The following is an 18452-nucleotide window of genomic DNA, read 5'->3' as shown; positions in this document are numbered from 1 at the left end:
CCAGTGAGTTCAATAACTTGTGGCTTGTGACCATTAACCACCTTTACTAAGCTAGTAATCTGTAAACTGAGGAGCTGAGACCAGATCATCCTAGAGACTCCTTCTAAGCCTGGAGACATGTTCGTAATCATGGCCATTTTTTCTTTGTCTTTACTTCAAAGGCTGCATATGAAACTAGACAGAAACTGGCCTAATAATTGGGCTTAATTTAGTCTTTTCCTTCCAGCTGCCAGGATCATAGTCCTGGGTGAGAGCGGAGGAGGGAGGAAGTTGGTCAGTGTGGCTGGTGTCTTAGCTGACAGCCACTTCTACAGGTGTTGCTTCTCAAGGCCTGTGGTGATTTCTAATACAGTGCTGCTCTTGCAGATAAAGACCTCCCCAATCCTGGGAAGCTGCTGTTGGAGGAAGAGGTTTTGGCCGCCATGGTCTCTGTCATCAGCACAGCCAGCACCCACCTAAGTCCTGAGTGAGTTTGAGAAGTAGTTTCCCCTACAGAATGGGCTTCAGCTATTACATGTCACCAGGGGAGAAAACGTTGCCTTTTCACCTTGCCTTCCGTCCAGACCTGAATCTACAGGCCAGTCACCAGGATTTCCTGACTGGGTAAAGGCAATGCTAGTGAGCCATCCCTTCTGTCCCCAGGCTAGCTGCTCAAAGTGTGGCCCTTGTTGTGCCTTTGTTCCTGGATGGTGACGTATCCTTTCTCTCTGAAAACAGCTTCCCCAGCAAGTTCCTCCCATTCCAGGTAATAGACTATTAGGATGGGGAACAGGATTCGGGCTGAGCTGATCTAGGAAGGGTGAAGGGAATTCAACATTGGGAACACGTGGTGTTTTGCAGTGTGAGCATGATGCCTTTCTCTTCCTTTTCCAGAATAGCTCCTCAGAACAGAAGAGGCTGGTTGCACTTCTTATGGCCTTTGTTTGCTCTCTGCCCAAGAATGTAAGTGATTGGGATCTTGGGGGCACAGGCCTTAGCCCTCACCTGGGGAAGTGGAGCTCAGAGTGACCCTAGGGTTGAAATGTTGCTGTAGTTAAAGCTGTTCCAGACTCCTTCTGTTCCCTAACTTTCAAAAGCACTGCCTGCCCACACTGCTGTTATCTTGCCTCCTGGGCCTATGCCATGATCTGGATTCTCTGCAGGTGGAGATACCTCAGCTGGACAGGCTTATGCAGGAGCTGCTAACTCTGAGCTGCCACCATGACAGGCTCTTCTCCTGCACTGCTGCTGCCAAGTGTTTTGCGGGGCTACTCAATAAACACCCAGCAGGTACTGGGGGCCAGGCTAGGGTCACAGGGGCAAGGAGAAGGAACCTCCCTGAAGTAGTCATTGGTTCAGTCTCTTTAAAATTCTCTTTCAGTTGTCTCTGTAAGAGAAGGATTCTTTAGCTTTTCTTTTTAAAACCATGGACAGTGTGGTAGAACATTTGCATTCTGCCTCAGAATATTTTTAAATGCAAAAAAAAAAAAAAAAAAAAAAATCACCAAAAAAAACCCAAGTAAATTGAAATAAGATGTAATTTTCCCCCATCCAAGGTCACATAGTCTGGGTACACATACTGCCCACCCCCACCTTTTAAAAAACCTGTTCACAGACCCTTTGTGGACTCCAGATTAAGAAGTAATCCAGACCAAACCAGTGCCAATTAATTGTTCAGTGATGAAGAGAGCCATCTACACCCAGAGAGAGAACTGTAGGAACTGAGTGTGGACCACAACATAGCATTCTCACTCTTTCTGTTGTTTGCCTGCATTTTGTTTTCTTTCCCGGTTTTTTTTCCTTCTTAATCTGATTTTTCTTGTGCAGCAAGAAATGTATAATTATATATACATATATTGGATTTAACATAAACATATTTAACATATATTGGACTACCTGCCATCTAGGGAAGAGGATGGGCAGGAGGGGAAAATTTGGAACAGAAGGTTTTGTAAGGGTCAGTGTTGAAGAATTACCTGTGCATATGTTTGGTAAATAAAAAATTTTTTTTTTTTTTTTTTAAAGTGATCCAGTCAGGACTCCCCTAAGCCTTCCTGGGGCCTTAGTGCTCTGGTCCTGGGCAGCAGGATTGCTGTATAAAAAAATTCCCCTGCCTGTTTGGGTTGGGGGAAGGAGATAAGAAACTAAATGGCCACACACTTCAGCGTTTCCCCCTCCTTTCTAGGGCAGCAGCTAGATGAATTCCTACAGAAAGCTATGGAAAAGGTGGAGACTGGCCTGAGCCCGGGACCCTATCGGAGTCAGGCTTTCACACTGCTTCTCTGGGTAAGGGAAGAGGGTGACCTGGGGTAGAGAGCAAGGCCATCTGCTTGGGACTGACACATACTCTGAAGCAGGGCTTTCTGCAAGGTTGCAGTTGGGTCCATGGGTTGTCATTAATCACCCTGAGTCTCTCTGATTGACAGGTGACAAAGGCTTTAGTGCTCAGATACCACCCTCTCAGCTCCTGCCTCACAGAGCGGGTAAGTCTCAGGGGGATAAAGCCCCAAATTCTATTACCATCTTTGTGAGTCTATTACCATCTTTTGTGAGACTTGGATGCTTTGGTTTCTCTAGCTGATGGGCCTTTTGAGTGACGCAGAATTGGGCCCTGCTGCAGCTGATGGCTTCTCCCTGCTGATGGCCGATTGCCCAGACGTGCTGCACCGAGCTGGCCACGCTGAAATACGCATCATGTTCCGCCAGCGCTTCTTCACGGACAGTGTGCCCGCCCTGGTCCAGGGTTTCCACGCTGCTCCTCAGAGTGAGTCTTTCCCTCTTGCTGGTCAGGTACTATTGCATCTGGACCCTTGCCCTGCCTTGCTGTTTTGCTTCTGGGCAATTCCCTGTCTTCTTGAAGTTTGTGCCTCTTGCAATACATTAGGGATAAGAGTCAGGCCTCACCTTAGGTCCCAACAACTCCCATGTTCTCTTCCCTTTCTTGTAGACGTGAAGCCAAACTACTTGAAGGGTTTGTCTCATGTACTCAATAGCCTGCCGAAACCCGTGCTCCTGCCAGAGTTACCAACGGTGAGTCCTCTAGCCTTAATAAAATGGAGGGCAAAAAAGAGGCACCGAGGTAGTTCTATAATAGCTGATTGGGTTCCTTCTGATCTGTTCCTATTATCTTTTAGTTACTTTCCCTGTTGCTTGAGGCTTTATCCTGCACAGACTCCGTGGTACAGCTCTCCACCCTCAGCTGCCTTCAGCCTCTTCTGCTAGATGCCCCTCAAGTCATGAGTCTTCACATTGACACCCTCGTCACCAAGTTCTTAAACCTCAGTTGTAGCCCTTCCATGGTGAGTATGTTCCCGGTAGTTTTTCTAGCCAAGAGCTCTCTTCCCACTTTATCATTCCACAATCTCTTTGTGTTTGTTCCAGGCTGTTCGGATTGCTGCATTACAGTGCATACATGCACTCACCAGGCTGCCAACTCCTGTGGTAAAGACCTATGATACCCATTTCAGCGGGGATGACTAACAGTCAACATAAAAGTCACTGACGATTTGGGAAAATGGAACCCACCCCATATTCCTGAGCCCCATATTTGGCAACATAGTTTAAAAAGGATAAAAATCTCTCTGGGTAGTTCAGGGACCCCTAAAAAAAAATAGGATTTACCTCACCTTCCTAGAAAATCCATTCTGCAGCCCCACCAAGTGAAAAAATAGAGAATTCCTTCTTTATCCAAATCTGTTCCTAAGAGGCTAGTCCCAAGTGACAGGCATCTGTCCTTCCATAGCTCCTGCCCTACAAAATGCAAGTGATCCGGGCCTTGGCCAAGCCACTGGATGACAAAAAGAGACTGGTCCGCAGAGAAGCAGTGACTGCCAGGGGGGCATGGTGAGTGTCTGGGGAGTGGGATTCTGGGCAGGAGTTACCTTTTCACGTTAATGTATCGACCCCATCCCCTGTTCTCATACCCCACAGGTTCCTCCTGGGGAGCCCAGGTAGCTGAGGCCTCAGCCTCGTGCCTGACGATCTCTCCGAGTCACTGACCTGTCGAGGCGTCTTCCTGCCGAATGGGCCCTGTCCAGGGAGGGGGAGACCACTGTCCTCCTCCCCACTGTGGGCTCAGTTCTATGCTGCATGGCTGGGCAAGGAATGCAATATTCCTCATTGCTTGTGGATATTGTGAAGTGACACTGGGGCCATGGGAGTGTGCTGGCTACAGAGTGAAGAGAGCCAAGTTGTGTGAGGGTAAAGGAGCTAGCCTGGATACCCTCCTGAGGAATGATTGTGAATGATTGGCCCTAAGGGCTACAGATAATTTGTATGTATGTTGTGTGTACGGCTAGAGAATAAAGACATCTTTTGGTTATATGGCCAGTGTAGAAAACCTACCCACTTCTAGCCCAGGAGCTACAAGTCTGGCTAGTTCTCTTTTCTTAGGGACTATGATTGATATAAGTCGGAGGAAATGATCCAGGAAAGGCTAAACTAAGAAACTTTCCAAGAGTGCTGGGGACAGGTAATGCTTCAGGCACTAGCTCCACAGTGGCAGGAAGTATCACCACTCTCTGGGGCCCCCATACCTCCCCTCTTCCCAAGCACACATAAGAAACACTGGAGCTAGTGTGGGAAAGGAGAATTGAATTGAGTTCAGTCTTTACAAAATGAAATACCTTTATTTCTGCAGTAAGCAGAGTGTGAAAAGTGGCAGTGACCTCAGTAAGAGCCCAGGGGTCTATCCTGTCAGCTCTTTTCCCATCCATCAGAGGGGAGATGGTACACAATACCCATGCTGGAACCCAGACTGGGTGTCTAACAATTGTACCTTAGGGCACATCCCCATCTAGAATCCTGGCAACACGGATACTGAACTTGTTAGCCTGAGTAAAAGGGACATTATTAGCCTTGCTGAGTTCTCCATGTCACACTGCTCCCAGTGCCCAAGGGTGACCTCACAGCATTGTGTGTGGTACAGGTGCAGGAAGCCAGTCCAAATGACTTCTTTTGCTTCATGGTTCCAAAGATCTCCCTACCCAGAGCTTGTTCTAGATTGAAAGAGATCTCCGACTCCTTGAGACCACATAGGTAGGACCAGCCTTGGAGGCTCACACAGCCAGCACAGAGTCTGGGGCTGTTGTCACATAGGGAGGAGGGCCCCAGGTCATCCCATTCCCATAGGGCAGATGACTGGAAGGCAGAAGGACACGCGTGAGCCAGTGCCTGCAAGAGAAGACAAAAGACGGTTCCTTGGAAGGGCTGCTGGCAATGCTGCCTTCAAGTGTTGGGGATGAGTTTCTGTGCAATCCCAAAACAAAATAACCTCAAAGGCTATGGGAAGAGCCAACCATAAGTCACAGGCAAGAATAAAAGCGAAAGGATTCCTAGAGAGGGAAAGAGTGGGGAAGGTAGAGAACTGGTCTCTGTGCTCATAGTGGTTATCCTTGGTGTATGGGGCAATTGGACATGAGATGCTTTTGTCAGGAAATGGTGGTTTTTTTTTTTTTTTTTTTTTAAATCTACAGTGGGGGGTGCTGCTTGAATTCTGAGGCTAAAGTAGGGCCCAACATATCCTTTTTATCACTATATTGATCAATAACCATGAGGGTAAGTCCTTACCTAATAATAGGCAATACCTTAGAGTAAAGGAAACCCCCTCCCCCAGATGGAGATTTGCAATGTTTCCCTCTTACCTTCTTGTGTTCACACCCAGAAATACCTTCCAGTTGTCTAAGCAGCCATAATTATAGGGATTCCTAAATACCTATAGCCAAGGAAGGACAGGTATGCTCAGAAAGTCCCTTTCCCCAACCTCCCCTCCACCCTACCCCAATCCCTTTCAGACTCATAGCCTTAGCCAGACTCTAACCTTAGGAAGATGGTCTCTCCTGCTGGAGAACCCTCTGCCCCTGTACTCACTTTGCCCTTTAGGGAGAGCCGATGTCTCTCTTTCTTGTTGATGTGCCGCTCGATACTGGTCTCCCCACGGCTGATGAGGACAGCGTGCCATACTGTCAGAGCCCCTAAGGCCAGTGCCACAGAGCTAAGAGATGGAGAAGGCCCTGGTGTCTGTTCCTTGTAATGTTTCACAAAGAACACTCAACAGTAAAACCTATACCCACTGTAGGACAGGAATCTTCCCCCTATAAAATTCAGCCCACACCCAGTACCTCAAGTCTTTCATGAATTTAAAAAGAGATTTCAAAGGACCAATCAATGAACTGCCTCCTACTCCAGAAGAAAAAGGCAACATTCATCCCTTTATCAAGGAAGCAGATGGGGAGAGATCTTGAATTCCAGTGTGTGTGCCAAATTCTCTTGTGAGAACAGCCTCAGATTTGACTGGACGATTAGTGCTAGTGGGCAGCTGGATTTACTATACAAATTACCAACAAGAGCTTTCTATCCTAGGTGGTTTTTTCCTACCATATCCAACTCATAGTTCTTGAGAATTTAAAATGAAATCCTAGTGTCTTAAGCCTGTATTCTTGTACAGTAACACTGTTTCTACTTCTAAACAAGAGAAGTCTTAGGGGATACGCATCGCCCAAGTAAAGGGTTATCAGTGAAAGAGGTAGGAGACTTGGTCGTCTTGGCTTCAGGTGCCAGAACTAGCAGCAATGAAAAGAAGCTGGAGAAAAGCTGGAAGTTTCAGCTTGATAGAAATAAGAAGTTCCCTAAAAGTATGAGCAGCTATACATAAAGTGAAGTGAGCTGAGGTCTGAAAATAGCCAAGTTCTCTACAGCCAGAAATCTTCAAACATGGGCAGACTTTAGAGATATTTGTTCAATGGGTTTTAAGACCCTTCTCTCTCTGAGAATGTCTGCTTTTAGATAGAATTCTGGCCAGCCGGGACTGCCTACACCATATCTAATGCTGCTTCAGGAACAAGGATGGTTTACTCGGCATGGCTTCTTAGATGTAAGGTGTTTAGTAAGCCCCTACAACTATTTGTCCTGGACATCAGAATGTACCTGTACAGATTGGGGGGGTGGAGCTTGGCTTGCTTCTGGTTTTCACCTGGCTCAGAAAATTGCTTCTAATGCAACCAATGCCAGCCTGTTCCCAAGAATGGCACAGGTCAATGATACATCTTTGGCTCTAGGGAGTGTGCTGGGCATAACTTGGCTGCAATGAGTGGGACGGGTGGATTTGCTCCTCTGAGCCATGGAAAGGCTGGGGGAAGTGTGTGTGGGGGGGGGGGGGTGTCAGCTACCTTTTTTCTCTTTACAGAATTGAGTTCAGGGGCCAAAGAAGAGCCAGATTCTCCCAGGTCTCTAGGAGAAACGGGGCTGAGTTTATTCCTGTTTACGGTCCCCTATCAGGGAACAGTAAAGTGAGTTACCTGCACAGGAACCATAGGTAAACCAGGCTTTTGTGAGTCATCCTTTCCCGGAAGGAGAAAGTGGGTGGTGGGGTCTGGTGATACGTCTGAAATAAAGGGCAACAGATCCTGAGTGTTTGTCCCTTCGCCCAGTGCTGCTACCAGCAGAGGCCCTGATTCCCACAGGCCCGGCCCTGGGCCAGGAAGAGACAAAGGTCAAGCTACAGATGAGTGGAGAAAGCAGCCAGAGGGGTGGATGGAGCCCGGCAACATCACCACAGGGACAACACACTGGCTAGAGCAGGGCTGAGCGAGGGTGAAGTGCAGGGAAGAGCCGGGCTTAGCCAGGGAGGTTTGGACGACAGGGATGGGGCTCCAGGGAAGCTGTCTTGCCACCCCTCCCCCTTTCTGCCTCCTCCACCGCTGATCAGGACCCATACCCACTGAGTTGCCTAGGGTAGGGGAAGGCACGACCAGGGCCACTAAGGTATGAAATCCAGTGGGAAGGATTCTTGCTGTGCTGAGGTCTGAGCTTGAGGAGGGGGCAAGATCTGCTCAGGATAAAGACCAAGGAGAGCAGAAGAAGGGGAAGTTTCCCTATGGGGCAGAGATTACCCGAGCTAAAGACCAGATTAACCTAGTCTGTTCTAGACCCTGGAACCCCATTACACAGACCAACAAAGACTCCATGCTGCTCAGGCCAGCGTCAAAGCAGAGCCCTTTTTAGTATGAGGACCAAATAGTTAGGAAAGTGAATGGAAAACGGTCAAGTGTTAAACCAATATCATTATTTCCCTAGGAATGGCACTGCTTCCAGGGGCTAGAGCCCCAGTGTCCTGTGGCCAGTGCAGAGGCCTCCAGAGGCCCTAGAGCTAGCCAGGCCAAGGTCACCTTTCTAGACCTATAACCCCAGGCCTGAGCAGCACGAGGCAGTGAGTGGGACGGCCCACCTGATTGGCAGCCACCTGTAGTTTGTTCCTGTCGAGCTGTTTCATTTTCTATGGGGATGGAAAATAGTACCAGTTATATTTTCTGGCCTCAGGAAAGCTTTGCCAACCCCACTCCAGAGGGAGAGACTTCTCCTGTACCACTGTCACCCTTATCCTAAGGTTCCTCCATCCCCTCAGACTCCACTGCTCACCTCAAGGGCAGCATAAGCTTCCCGGAACATATCCCAGCTGCCAAAGCTGCAGTAGACACAGCCCAGAGTCATGAAGAAGCAGAAGGAGAAGAAATACCGGTGGTTGTAGTGGCCCACACAGTTGTTCAACCAAGCTGGGAGTAAGGACTTAAGGATCAGCCTGACCAGCAATCTCCAGAGGGTCCCAGGGTACAGGGAGCAGGCTGGGCATAGCTGAAGATGTGCCACGCTCACACAAGCAGCAGCTGAATTCTGGAGGCCAACGCTTTGCTGAAGCCACTTGCCACCTGCTGAGGTAGGCTTCCGAGTCTCCCAGAACTCACATAAGCCCATTGTGCCATGCTGGGAATGGCAGGGCCAACTGTGCTGCCACTCAACTGGCTCCAGGACACCAATGATGGGAAGTATTACTGAGCACCTGTGCTAAGAAGGGAAGAGAGCTGCAGTTGTAGCACGCCACAGCAGCAGCATTTTTAATCCCTTCTCTAGCTACATCTCTATTAGTACAGCTGAACTGCCTATAAGGCTTGGCCAATCCCATGTTCATGTTTGTTCTCAAGGAAATAATTAGCTACCAAGCCTTTTTTCCTCCTGTAAGATGAAGTTAAGAAATAACAGTTGAGGCTACATTTCTCCAAAGCCTCCAGGCCCGTTTTTTCCTAGTAAAGGACCATGTTCTCCAAAAAGTATCCTTTAGTCTTCCTAAATGTTTTAAAATACTTTGGTAGTGGTTGGGGAGGGAGTTGAGAAAGAAGATATAGGAGGGGACTGGCTGGTCAGCATTGACAGATTCAGGGAGTCTCGGTAAAAGGATACGGCAGTGGTGATCCATTTTCAGCACACACCTAGGAGGAACGGGGCATGGAGACGTTAGTGCAACTTGTGTTCCACAAGAGTGGACATTTTGGGGGATTAGGTGAGCTTGTCCCCGATTTGCCTGACCCTAGGAAAAGGGCAAGTGAACAAGGCCAAAAACAACACCAAGGAAATAGGAGGGAAGATGAGCAAAGCCGACCTGTTGCAGATGCTGCAGTGGTGTGTTCGTGCTGGTTTGGGGTAAATGCACTTCTTGCAGATGGATACAGTAGCAAGGTCAGTCTTGGCCTGTATCGGAAGAGAATCAGGCAGGGCCTCAAAACATTATAGTTGCTGATGGGGACCTTTTTGGAAATAAGTGGCGACAGAATTCTTAAGAGTTCTGCTACCCCTTTGTTAGAACTCCAGCTTCCTTGTCCCATCACTTTCCCCTGGGTATCTAGTTGAGCCTTACCTGGGGAGGGTATCCAGGAGGTGTGGTGATGGCCTGATAGTAGTGGAAGACAATGAGGATGAGGTTCCAGTGGCTGTAGACGAAATGCCAGCAGATTCGGGGCACTGAATAAGTATGGAGGATCAGGGGCAAGACACACAGGTAGGCAATGGCCACAATTGAGCTTGTCAGCACAATCACCAGGGCCACAAAGACCTGCCAACGACAGGAGGTCAATACTCAGCTCAGATGGAGTACAGGCACAAGAGGAAGAAAAGGAGAGGCTAGACTGGTAAAGCTTGTTGGGAAGTTTTCCAAGAAAGCTGTCTTTCTCTATCCTTCCACCCAAGAGCTCCCACAATCTGCCATGCTAATCCAAGCCATGAGAACAGGCGACACTCACCACCCCAAACCAGCGGATCACATTGTCCACAAGCCAGTACACAGGCTCAAAAGCAGAGTCAATGGCAGTGTCACTGCCCCCAAAGGAGTTGTAGAGTAGAGAACGCAGACAGACTTTTCCATAGCGCCAACGAAGCACAAGATTCCTTAGTACTGGTGGGCATCGGCGTCTGTAGCCCAGGAGGAGAAGCAAACGAAAGCATAGACGTGCTGGCCCCAGCAATAAGGACCGGCGGCTTCGCATGGCCTCCTATAGCAAAATAAATACCTGGTGAATACTCAAACTCCGTGAAAATTAAGGACCTTCTCACACTCAGCCTTCCCCTAATGACTCACCTATCCCAATTACCACAGGCTAGAAATCCTAGGTGAAGGTTTGAAGAATCAAACAGCCTATTTTTTAATGCATAGCACTAAAATTGGAAACTTCACAAATGTGAATTTCTGTAAGTATTTTCATGCCTTCTTTGCAATGAAAGAAACAGGCTTGAAGGAAGTAGTTTGACTAGAATCACATCTAAGTTAGGATTTGAATCCAGACCCAAGTCCAGCTTTTTTTTTTTTTTCATTACACAATAAGGGCAAGCAAGTCTGGCTGTTGAATGAAATCTCTTGCAAAAAGAGGCACAGAAAAGAACTGCCCAGCCCCAAGCAAAATCTTACTCTGTGTTTCTCTGAATAGGAACCAAGACATTAAAGGAAGCCTTAAACAAAAAGGAACAGCAATGCTGACACCAACAAACCTACTCAGGCACACTACCATGCAAGGAGAGAGTATGACAAAACCTGTTGGCTTCAGCAATGGCAGAGCTGCTGAGAAAGCTGCTTATGATCTCTCCCCTTCCTGCTCACCACCTATTTCTAATGCTTCTCCCTCCTGGACTACCGACCCTTTTTGGCTAAAACTAGCCACATCAGGCTGGGAAACCTTTCTGGAGTGGATCTTGTTCCTAGATCTTTGATGCCATCTATATCCCTGGAGAGAGTTATCAGTTTTCATCTTCAGGACTGCTATTACAGGCTCAGAGACCTCAGGCTGGCAGCACTGAATTCCCAAGCTTTGCACCTTCCAATGTCCTCAGTCAGTCCCAGTTATCACGTAATGTTGTAACAACTCATATAAGGCTTTGTGATTGTAATGATACATCTCCTTTGGTCCTTAAAACATCCCTATAAGGTAGACAGATTAAATAATTGTCCCCATTTTACAGATGAGAATATCATCTACTTAAAAGTGATTTAGGTCCCATTACTCAGGTATAGATCCTTCTTGAAAACATCTGGCCTGTGAAGTCTAGTCCTTTCCAGTTGGAAATTAACCAAGAAAATCACTAAGTTAGGATTTGAATCCAGATCTAAGTCCAGCATTTTTTCCATTACACAATACTTACTCTTAATACAAGAATAACGTTAAGTTTAGTTGTTAAATATCTCTTGCATTAAGAGGAACAGAAAAGAACTGACCAGCCCCAAGCAAAATCTTAATTCTGTGTTTCTTTGTAGAATATGTTTTCTCTACTGTAATTGTCCCTCACAGACTGCTGTTTAGCTTCTCAGCACTCCAAATTCTTTAATACCTTTAAATGTCTTCCTTCTCTCTAGCTGTGGCACAATAAATAGCAATGGAAGGGGGAAGGAAGCCTAACCAATATTTTAAACTGGAGACCTATGTAACATATAGATCAACTTTGTAAATAAGTTTGTCTATTATCAAAGAGAAGATTATCTGATTTGTCACATGGGAGGTAGAACGGTACTGCTTTGCTCCCAACTTCTGTTTATTTATTTAGTATGAAGTCTGAAACCCATAAGAAACTGGAGGAGGTCAATGCACATCTAGGCACAGTTTCAATTCAGTAACTGGATCAGCATCCCTTACTTCTACCCAAGAAAAGCCTTTCAAATGTTCCATCTTCTCTTCCTGTACCTGCCCAAAGAAAAGTTTAAGACAATGAAGGTGGAAAGGAGAGAGAGAGGGAAAGGCAGAGAGAAGTGGGGGGAGGAGGAGAGAGAAAGAGAATGATCTTCTGATCACTCCTTGACACCAGGACAATCAGAAATAAAATATGGTTATATAAAAAATGCTGGAATTTTGAAGCTCCTTCAAGACAGTTTAAATCCCATCCTCCTAGTCCCCTTAGAACTCATATTACAGAGAATTATAATTACTCTTCTCTGCTTCCTTCTGTCTATTCTGTTTAAGTCTCAAAAGTGCCTTGATATTTAGATGGATCTTGTATTAGAACCTGAGTTCGTAGGGAGCAGGAGCATTGTTTTTGCCCTGTATCCCCATCACGGCACAGTGCCTAAAATATAAGTGCTCCGTAGATACTTATTGACTAATTGCCGCTATTGTCATTTGGTTTAAAGTACGAATTTCCAGAACAAGCAGGCATATTCAAATGCAAAAACAAACAAACTTCTGCATCTTGAAACTAAGTCAAAATTTTAAAACTCATGTTTCATGTATATATAATAGAGATTTCATTGATATGGATAATCACAATTGGTCTGTATTGTCTAAAATAACTTTTCTAAAGCACTGGTGACCTTCCTAACGGGAATACATTGTAAATTAAGTAGCATCACCCTAAGACTCTCCGGCGCTCCGACCTCAGGGGGAGCAGAAGCTCTCCTCCCGCCTCTTGACTCATTCTCGGACCTCTGCTCGCCGAACCATCGTGCCTCAGACCTAAACTTGCGCTCCTCCGCTTACTACCTGCGCGCCCGAAATCACAGGCTGGGGGGAGGGGATGACGGCCTCGGAACTTTGCTAGGTGACCCCGGACGCGGCCCCCAGACGCGCCATCGGCGAGGCGTCTGCGCTCTGCCTGCGGGGAGCGGGCCAAACTCGGGGGGACGCCCGCGGGAAGGCAAACCGCGCCGGGCACGACCGCTTAGGCGAGCTCAGCCGCGGGGGTTCCCTCGCCCCAAGCCCGCAGCAGCCGAGCCCATCCGCAGGTGGGGAGGGGAGGCAGGTGCAAGGAAGCCGGTCCCGAGCCGAGCCGGGGAGGAGGAGGAGGAGGAGGGGGCGGAAAGGAGCCCCTCCGTCTCACTCTGTCCCCCGCCCCCGGAGGCGGAGGGAATCCCGGAAGGGCGAACGTTCCGCGGAAGGCTGGCGCGCCCTGACCCCTCTCGCGCCCCGTACTTCCACGCCCCCCCACGGCTGGGGGCCCGAAATCCCGAGAGGAAGGCAGGAAGGAGGAGGAGGAGGAGATCGCCACCCCGGAGGGCCCCTTACCTCCTGTCTGCCGGGCCACGACCCCGTCCCGCCCCGAAGCCTCCGCGGCTCACAGCAGCCTCTGCCGAAGCCGGCCCCGGCCCCCCTCAGTCAGGCCGATCATCCCCAGCCCCAACCGGCAGCGGCGCCAGGACCGCTACCCCCCGGCGTCCCCTACGGCGCAAGCGTGGAAGGCCCGGCCCCGCCCCTCTCCCGAAGCACCCTGGGAGCTGAAGTTCTGGCAGGAGGGGAAGTCTCCGCGGTGGCCCTGTGCGAGCCGCGTGGTCCGCCCGCCTAGTGGCCACTCTGTCCCTGCGGCCTTCGGCCCTCGTCGTGCTGATGGACCGACGCCCGGCTTCCCAGAACGGCTCTTGGGAAGCGGTGGAGGCGGCGCCGCCGTCGCGGTACTGCATCCCGGGTGAGCGAGGCCGCGCCGGCGCGCGGGAGTCCGGGGGCCTGGCGCCCCCTCCGGCGCGCGGGAGTCCGGGGGCCTGGCGCCCCCTCCGGCGGGAGGGAGTCCGGGGGCCTGGCGCCCCCTCCGGCGGGAGGGAGTCCGGGGGCCTGGCGCCCCCTCCGGCGCGCGGGAGTCCGGGGGCCTGGCGCCCCCTCCGGCGCGCGGGAAGTCCGGGGGCCTGGCGCCCCCTCCGGCGGGAGGGAGTCCGGGGGCCTGGCGCCCCCTCCGGCGGGAGGGAGTCCGGGGGCCTGGCGCCCCCTCCGGCGGGAGGGAGTCCGGGGGCCTGGCGCCCCCTCCGGCGGGAGGGAGTCCGGGGGCCTGGCGCCCCCTCCGGCGGGAGGGAGTCCGGGGGCCTGGCGCCCCCTCCGGCGGGAGGGAGTCCGGGGGCCTGGCGCCCCCTCCGGCGGGAGGGAGTCCGGGGGCCTGGCGCCCCCTCCGGCGGGAGGGAGTCCGGGGGCCTGGCGCCCCCTCCGGCGGGAGGGAGTCCGGGGGCCTGGCGCCCCCTCCGGCGGGAGGGAGTCCGGGGGGCCTGGCGCCCCCGCCGGCGCGCGGGAGTCCGGGGGCCTGGCGCCCCCTCCGGCGGGAGGGAGTCCGGGGGCCTGGCGCGGGGAGGGGGTGGTGGCGGAGGCAGGGACACGGCGCTTGTCCCCGCAGGCGAGCGACTCTGCCACCTGGACGAGGCCAGCCCCGGCAGCGGCACCTACACCCGGCACGGCTACATCTTCTCCTCGCTCTCGGGCTGCGTGGTGAAGACGAGCGACAACGGCGAGGTGAGGCCGGGCTGTCGGGGGCGGGACCCCAGGTGGAGTCGGCGGCCCGGACCCCCCCCCCCCCCTCTCCCCTGCCCCCCTCCCCGTCTCTCCCCCTCCCCCTCCACGTGGCCCCCGGGCCCCAGGCCGGGAGCTGAGCGCGCTCGTGAACCTCCTCTCGGTCCCCTCCGCAGCTGCCTGTGGTGTCCGTGACCAGAGAGACCGAGTCCCAGATGCTGCCGGACGTGGGAACGATCGTCACCTGCAAAGTGAGGCCCGCCCCCCCCCTGCCCGGCGCTGCCGACCTTTGCTATCCAGAGAAGTTGGGATTCCCTGTTCCGAGCTCCCAAAGCTCCGGCTTTGCTCCAGGGACAAAAAATGAGCCCTTCCTTCCTCTGCGGGGCGCTAGCAAAGTGCCGTCCCTGTTGAGGCATTCTTAGCAAAAAGAGATAAAATGCATCTACTCCAGCTGCGGGAGCAGCTTCAGTCACTCCCGGAGGTGGGCGGCCCCTCCAGCTCTGAGAGGCTCCTGTCCCTAACCCTCAGTAACTCAAAGCTTCCCTAAGACTCGCAATTAAAATATAATTTCACACATGAGAAGCTGGCAAACACCATTTCAGAGTTTTAAGCCTGTGATTTTCGTTCTTTGGTGTCCCAGAAGGCCCCGCAGTGTGCCGAGATGCTCTATGCCTTTTTACTTCTATTATGTTATTTCTTTTGAAATAGGGCAGATATTACTTTCCCCAAATTATTAAGGAGAAAACTGAAACAGAATAAGGGACTTGCCCAAGTCGCCCATCTGGTTAGGTAGGAGATAGCTAAGAGTAGAACCTGCTTCTCTTAATTCCTAATTTTAGGACTGTCTATCCTGTTACCAGGATTTCTTTATCTGACAGTTACTAATATTTTGAATATATCCTTTATCTTCTCTATGGCACAGGTCTCCAGCATTAATTCTAGATTTGCCAAAGTACATATCTTATATGTGGGATCCACACCGCTCAAGAACTCCTTTAGAGGAACTATCAGGTAGGAAACTTTTCAGTATCCTTCATTTTGCTTTAAAATGGCCTGGAATTTCAAAAAAAAAGTTACAGATCTATATGTACCATGTTTCTTTTACATATTTCTGCCTTCCTTGCTCTGTGAACTCTTTTGTTTCATAGAGAAAGTTTGAATTAGGATAGCAAATTTGACTGAAGTATGTGTTTGGCGAGCATCAAGATATGTGCCCAAACAGAGGTGATTTTGAGTGTCAGTAGATACTTTTCCCTTAAAGATTACATGCACTACAGCTGTATAGGTCAATCCTGATGATTATTAGAAATGGAACAAGTTATTGGGTGGGGTTTTTCCTGAATTTTCCATTGAAAAGAGAACAGAAATCATTTTTCAGGAGGCAAAGTAATTTATTCTTGGATCTCTGGAAGTCTTTTCCATCCTGGGATTCCGTTTAGCTTGGCAGTCATTTTCTGCCAGCTCTTTCCTGAAAGAGATGATGTTTCCTTATATCTTCCCATGCTTTAGCTGACCTGAAACTTCCTTCTCCCCAGACCCAGACCTGGAAACAATCAATGGCTATTCTATGTGGGCCTTTTGTGACAGGGTAGAGGTCTTATCCCAAGCTATAACTGGGATGTGTTTCTATCTTGTACTTGTGGTGGAAGCTAAATAATAACTGTGACTTGTCCCAACTCCTGCTCTTCCCCCAGACAGGGAGGGTTCCAGCAAGCAAGCAGTTGTTTTCTCTGGAAGAATTAACTTTTTATTATTTTTATTACTATTATTTCCTTGTAGGAAAGAAGATGTTCGAGCTACTGAAAAAGATAAGGTAACAATTAAGAAACTTATGGATGGGGAAATCTCAAAGTTCCCATGTTCCTAATTAATTTCAAAGGCCATATTTGAAGAGTGAGTTAAATAAAAGCCCAACACTGAGACTAAAGTAGTCATCTTTCTGCTATTATAATTTCCCCTCTTCCCATATTGATCCTTCAAGTTCTTTTCTCCCTGAAGTTTTTGTTTATTGACCAAAGAGAGACAATTTTCTCTATCTTCTAGCTTAGATACATTTTCCTCCAACAATTTATAAGCCAGTTGTGGGAGCTTTTAGCTAGGTCAGAATCCTAAACCAGCAGGCTAAAGCTGCAAATTTCTAAATGTATACTTTGTTTCTTTAATAGTAAAAGGGATTAACATGAGCAAATATTATTTCTACTCTCTGGGAGGGAATAAGTTGAATTCAAGTGAAATGTTAATTCCAAAGCAAAATAAATAAATCCTCTTCCTACCTCCATGTAGTACTTGCAGTTTCTTGGAGTTAAGAAAATCTGTACAAAGATGAGATTCATTTATTCCAGTGAACGGAAACACAACTGATCTGTGCTGTGCTAGAATCCTGTTAACAAGTCAGACAGCTATACAGCCTTTGCAAGCTTCTGGAAACCTTACTTGCCTTTACCCCAGATAACCCTACAGCAACTCTCACTTTGTCCTGTTTTCTACTTGCAGTATCCTTACTCCTTGCCTCAACACCTATATCCTCACTCTCTGTTCAGATGAGTTTCCATAAAGGTCTACTCTGATCATGTCACTCCCCTGTTTATAGTCAACTTCACTGACTCCCTATTGTCCTTAGGATGAAGTCTGGCTTCTAAAACCTTTTTCCAACATTATTCTACATTTTTGCCTTTCCTCACACACTGAAGTCCAAGAAAACTGGCTTTGTTGTTATCACAATACTCTCACCCTTCTCCATCCCTTTGCACAGACTGACCATTGTCACCTGGCCTTCAGAATTTCTGCTAAAATGCCATCTGTATGAAACTTTTTCTGATAAGCAGTGGGTAGCCAGTGCAAAGCTAGTGCTTTCCCACCAAATATTATCTTGTGATTATTATTTTTTTAATATACATGTCATTTCCTCCACTGCTGGAATTTAAGCTTCTTGAGAATAAGAGCCATGTCATTTTTATTTTTGTAAAATTTTGTCCAACATACAATAGGCACTTGATAAGCTGTTGATAATTTCTCTTCTTGCAGGTCGAAATATATAAGAGTTTCCGCCCAGGTGACATTGTGCTGGCTAAAGTGGTATCCTTTATTCCTGTACACATGTCAAGTGTTTTGTAAAGGGAAGAGGAGAGTTGTAGTCTCTGGAAAAGGATGCATCTGTTCCAACTGAGTGAAAAAGCCTTTTTGGCTTGACATTTTCCTTAACCAAACACATATAACTAGATTTCCCTAGGTGATGCACAGTCCAACTACCTGTTGACAACTGCAGAAAATGAGCTGGGGGTAGTGGTGGCTCACAGTGAATCAGGTAAATCAGCACTGCTTTTTCTCACTTAAAACAATGCCCCTTTATCTTTTTGGAGCAGAGGTTTGGAACAAAAAAGAATGTCTTGCTCTCATCATCTGCCTTTTGAATTATTCAGCATATGGTACTGGGTAGCTGTTTTTGCTATTGTGGCAAATCCTACTATTAATGCAAAGGTACAGAAGCCTTTCACTAGAATAAGTAGCATAGAGATGTGTTTGCAGTTGCATGCCCTGACTGACTCAGAACTTTTCTTTAGCAGGTGTCCAGATGGTACCCATCAGCTGGTGTGAGATGCAGTGCCCTAGGACACACACCAAAGAATTCCGAAAAGTAGCACGTGTACAGCCTGAGTTCCTGCAGACATAGGTAGCTACATCCTTTCCCCATATTGGGGGCATCTGTTTCCTACTGTCCATGTGATCAAAAGACTTTCCAGAAACCACATTTGGAAATAACTGCCTGAAGCTTCCACAGTATGTGGGGGATTATTCCTATGATTTCACAAATGAACTTTCCCCTTTGAAATGTCAGCAAAAAAAAAAAAAAAATCATCCGATATTAGAAGTGGCCAAGAAGGTGGTTTCTTTTACTACTCCTTTGATAGTGCTGTATATGTGGCTTATTTGTTTTCCTTAGGGCAAATAAAGCGTTTTTACTAAAAA

The 18452-nt window shown here is 48.8% G+C and overlaps 3 protein-coding genes across 13 annotated transcripts in view; 2 read left to right on the top strand and 1 right to left on the bottom strand.

Moving 5' to 3' along the window:
• The window catches only part of MMS19 (MMS19 homolog, cytosolic iron-sulfur assembly component), a 27243-nt gene extending 19947 nt beyond the window's left edge, over positions 1–7296 (top strand). For 5 of the 6 annotated variants that reach the window (XM_023494790.2, XM_003755228.4, XM_031956195.1 and 2 more), the window contains 12 exons: positions 367–466; positions 643–745; positions 874–942; positions 1143–1269; positions 2165–2265; positions 2406–2462; positions 2557–2743; positions 2927–3009; positions 3114–3278; positions 3361–3420; positions 3722–3822; positions 3910–4300. In XM_023494790.2, coding sequence (XP_023350558.1) covers positions 367–466; positions 643–745; positions 874–942; positions 1143–1269; positions 2165–2265; positions 2406–2462; positions 2557–2743; positions 2927–3009; positions 3114–3278; positions 3361–3420; positions 3722–3822; positions 3910–3937 — 1181 coding nt within the window. In that variant the 3' untranslated portion in view covers positions 3938–4300. Of the gene's footprint in view, positions 1–366; positions 467–642; positions 746–873; positions 943–1142; positions 1270–2164; positions 2266–2405; positions 2463–2556; positions 2744–2926; positions 3010–3113; positions 3279–3360; positions 3421–3721; positions 3823–3909; positions 4301–7162 lie in introns of those variants that run through there. The other variant, XM_031956194.1, reaches the window with a different exon arrangement.
• Positions 4581–14790, bottom strand: ZDHHC16 (zinc finger DHHC-type palmitoyltransferase 16). 5 transcript variants are annotated; one of them, XM_031956200.1, is made up of 11 exons: positions 14774–14790; positions 10047–10295; positions 9665–9859; positions 9410–9498; positions 9211–9239; positions 8395–8528; positions 8204–8251; positions 7275–7360; positions 5848–5971; positions 5622–5692; positions 4581–5151 (listed from the first exon to the last, which is right to left on the bottom strand). In XM_031956200.1, exons 2-11 carry the CDS (start codon positions 10287–10289, stop codon positions 5037–5039), a joined length of 1134 nt encoding a protein of 377 aa, XP_031812060.1. In that variant the 5' UTR covers positions 10290–10295; positions 14774–14790; the 3' UTR covers positions 4581–5036. The 5 variants fall into 5 exon arrangements, with proteins under 5 accessions (XP_031812060.1, XP_031812057.1, XP_031812058.1 ...); XM_031956197.1 differs by lacking the exon at positions 14774–14790 and adding an exon at positions 13287–13556; XM_031956198.1 differs by lacking the exon at positions 14774–14790 and adding an exon at positions 12635–13235.
• Positions 13525–18452, top strand: EXOSC1 (exosome component 1). Of its 2 annotated transcripts, none has more exons than XM_031956207.1 (8): positions 13525–13683; positions 14374–14489; positions 14663–14737; positions 15409–15497; positions 16266–16299; positions 17511–17561; positions 17706–17790; positions 18050–18452. In XM_031956207.1, exons 1-8 carry the CDS (start codon positions 13605–13607, stop codon positions 18154–18156), a joined length of 636 nt encoding a protein of 211 aa, XP_031812067.1. In that variant the 5' UTR covers positions 13525–13604; the 3' UTR covers positions 18157–18452. The 2 variants fall into 2 exon arrangements, with proteins under 2 accessions (XP_031812067.1, XP_031812066.1); XM_031956206.1 differs by having other exon boundaries at positions 18047–18452.

The sequence above is a fragment of the Sarcophilus harrisii genome, chromosome 2 (assembly GCF_902635505.1).
Source record: "Sarcophilus harrisii chromosome 2, mSarHar1.11, whole genome shotgun sequence".
NCBI lineage: Eukaryota > Metazoa > Chordata > Mammalia > Dasyuromorphia > Dasyuridae > Sarcophilus > Sarcophilus harrisii.
This window is presented reverse-complemented; position numbering and strand designations above follow the sequence as displayed.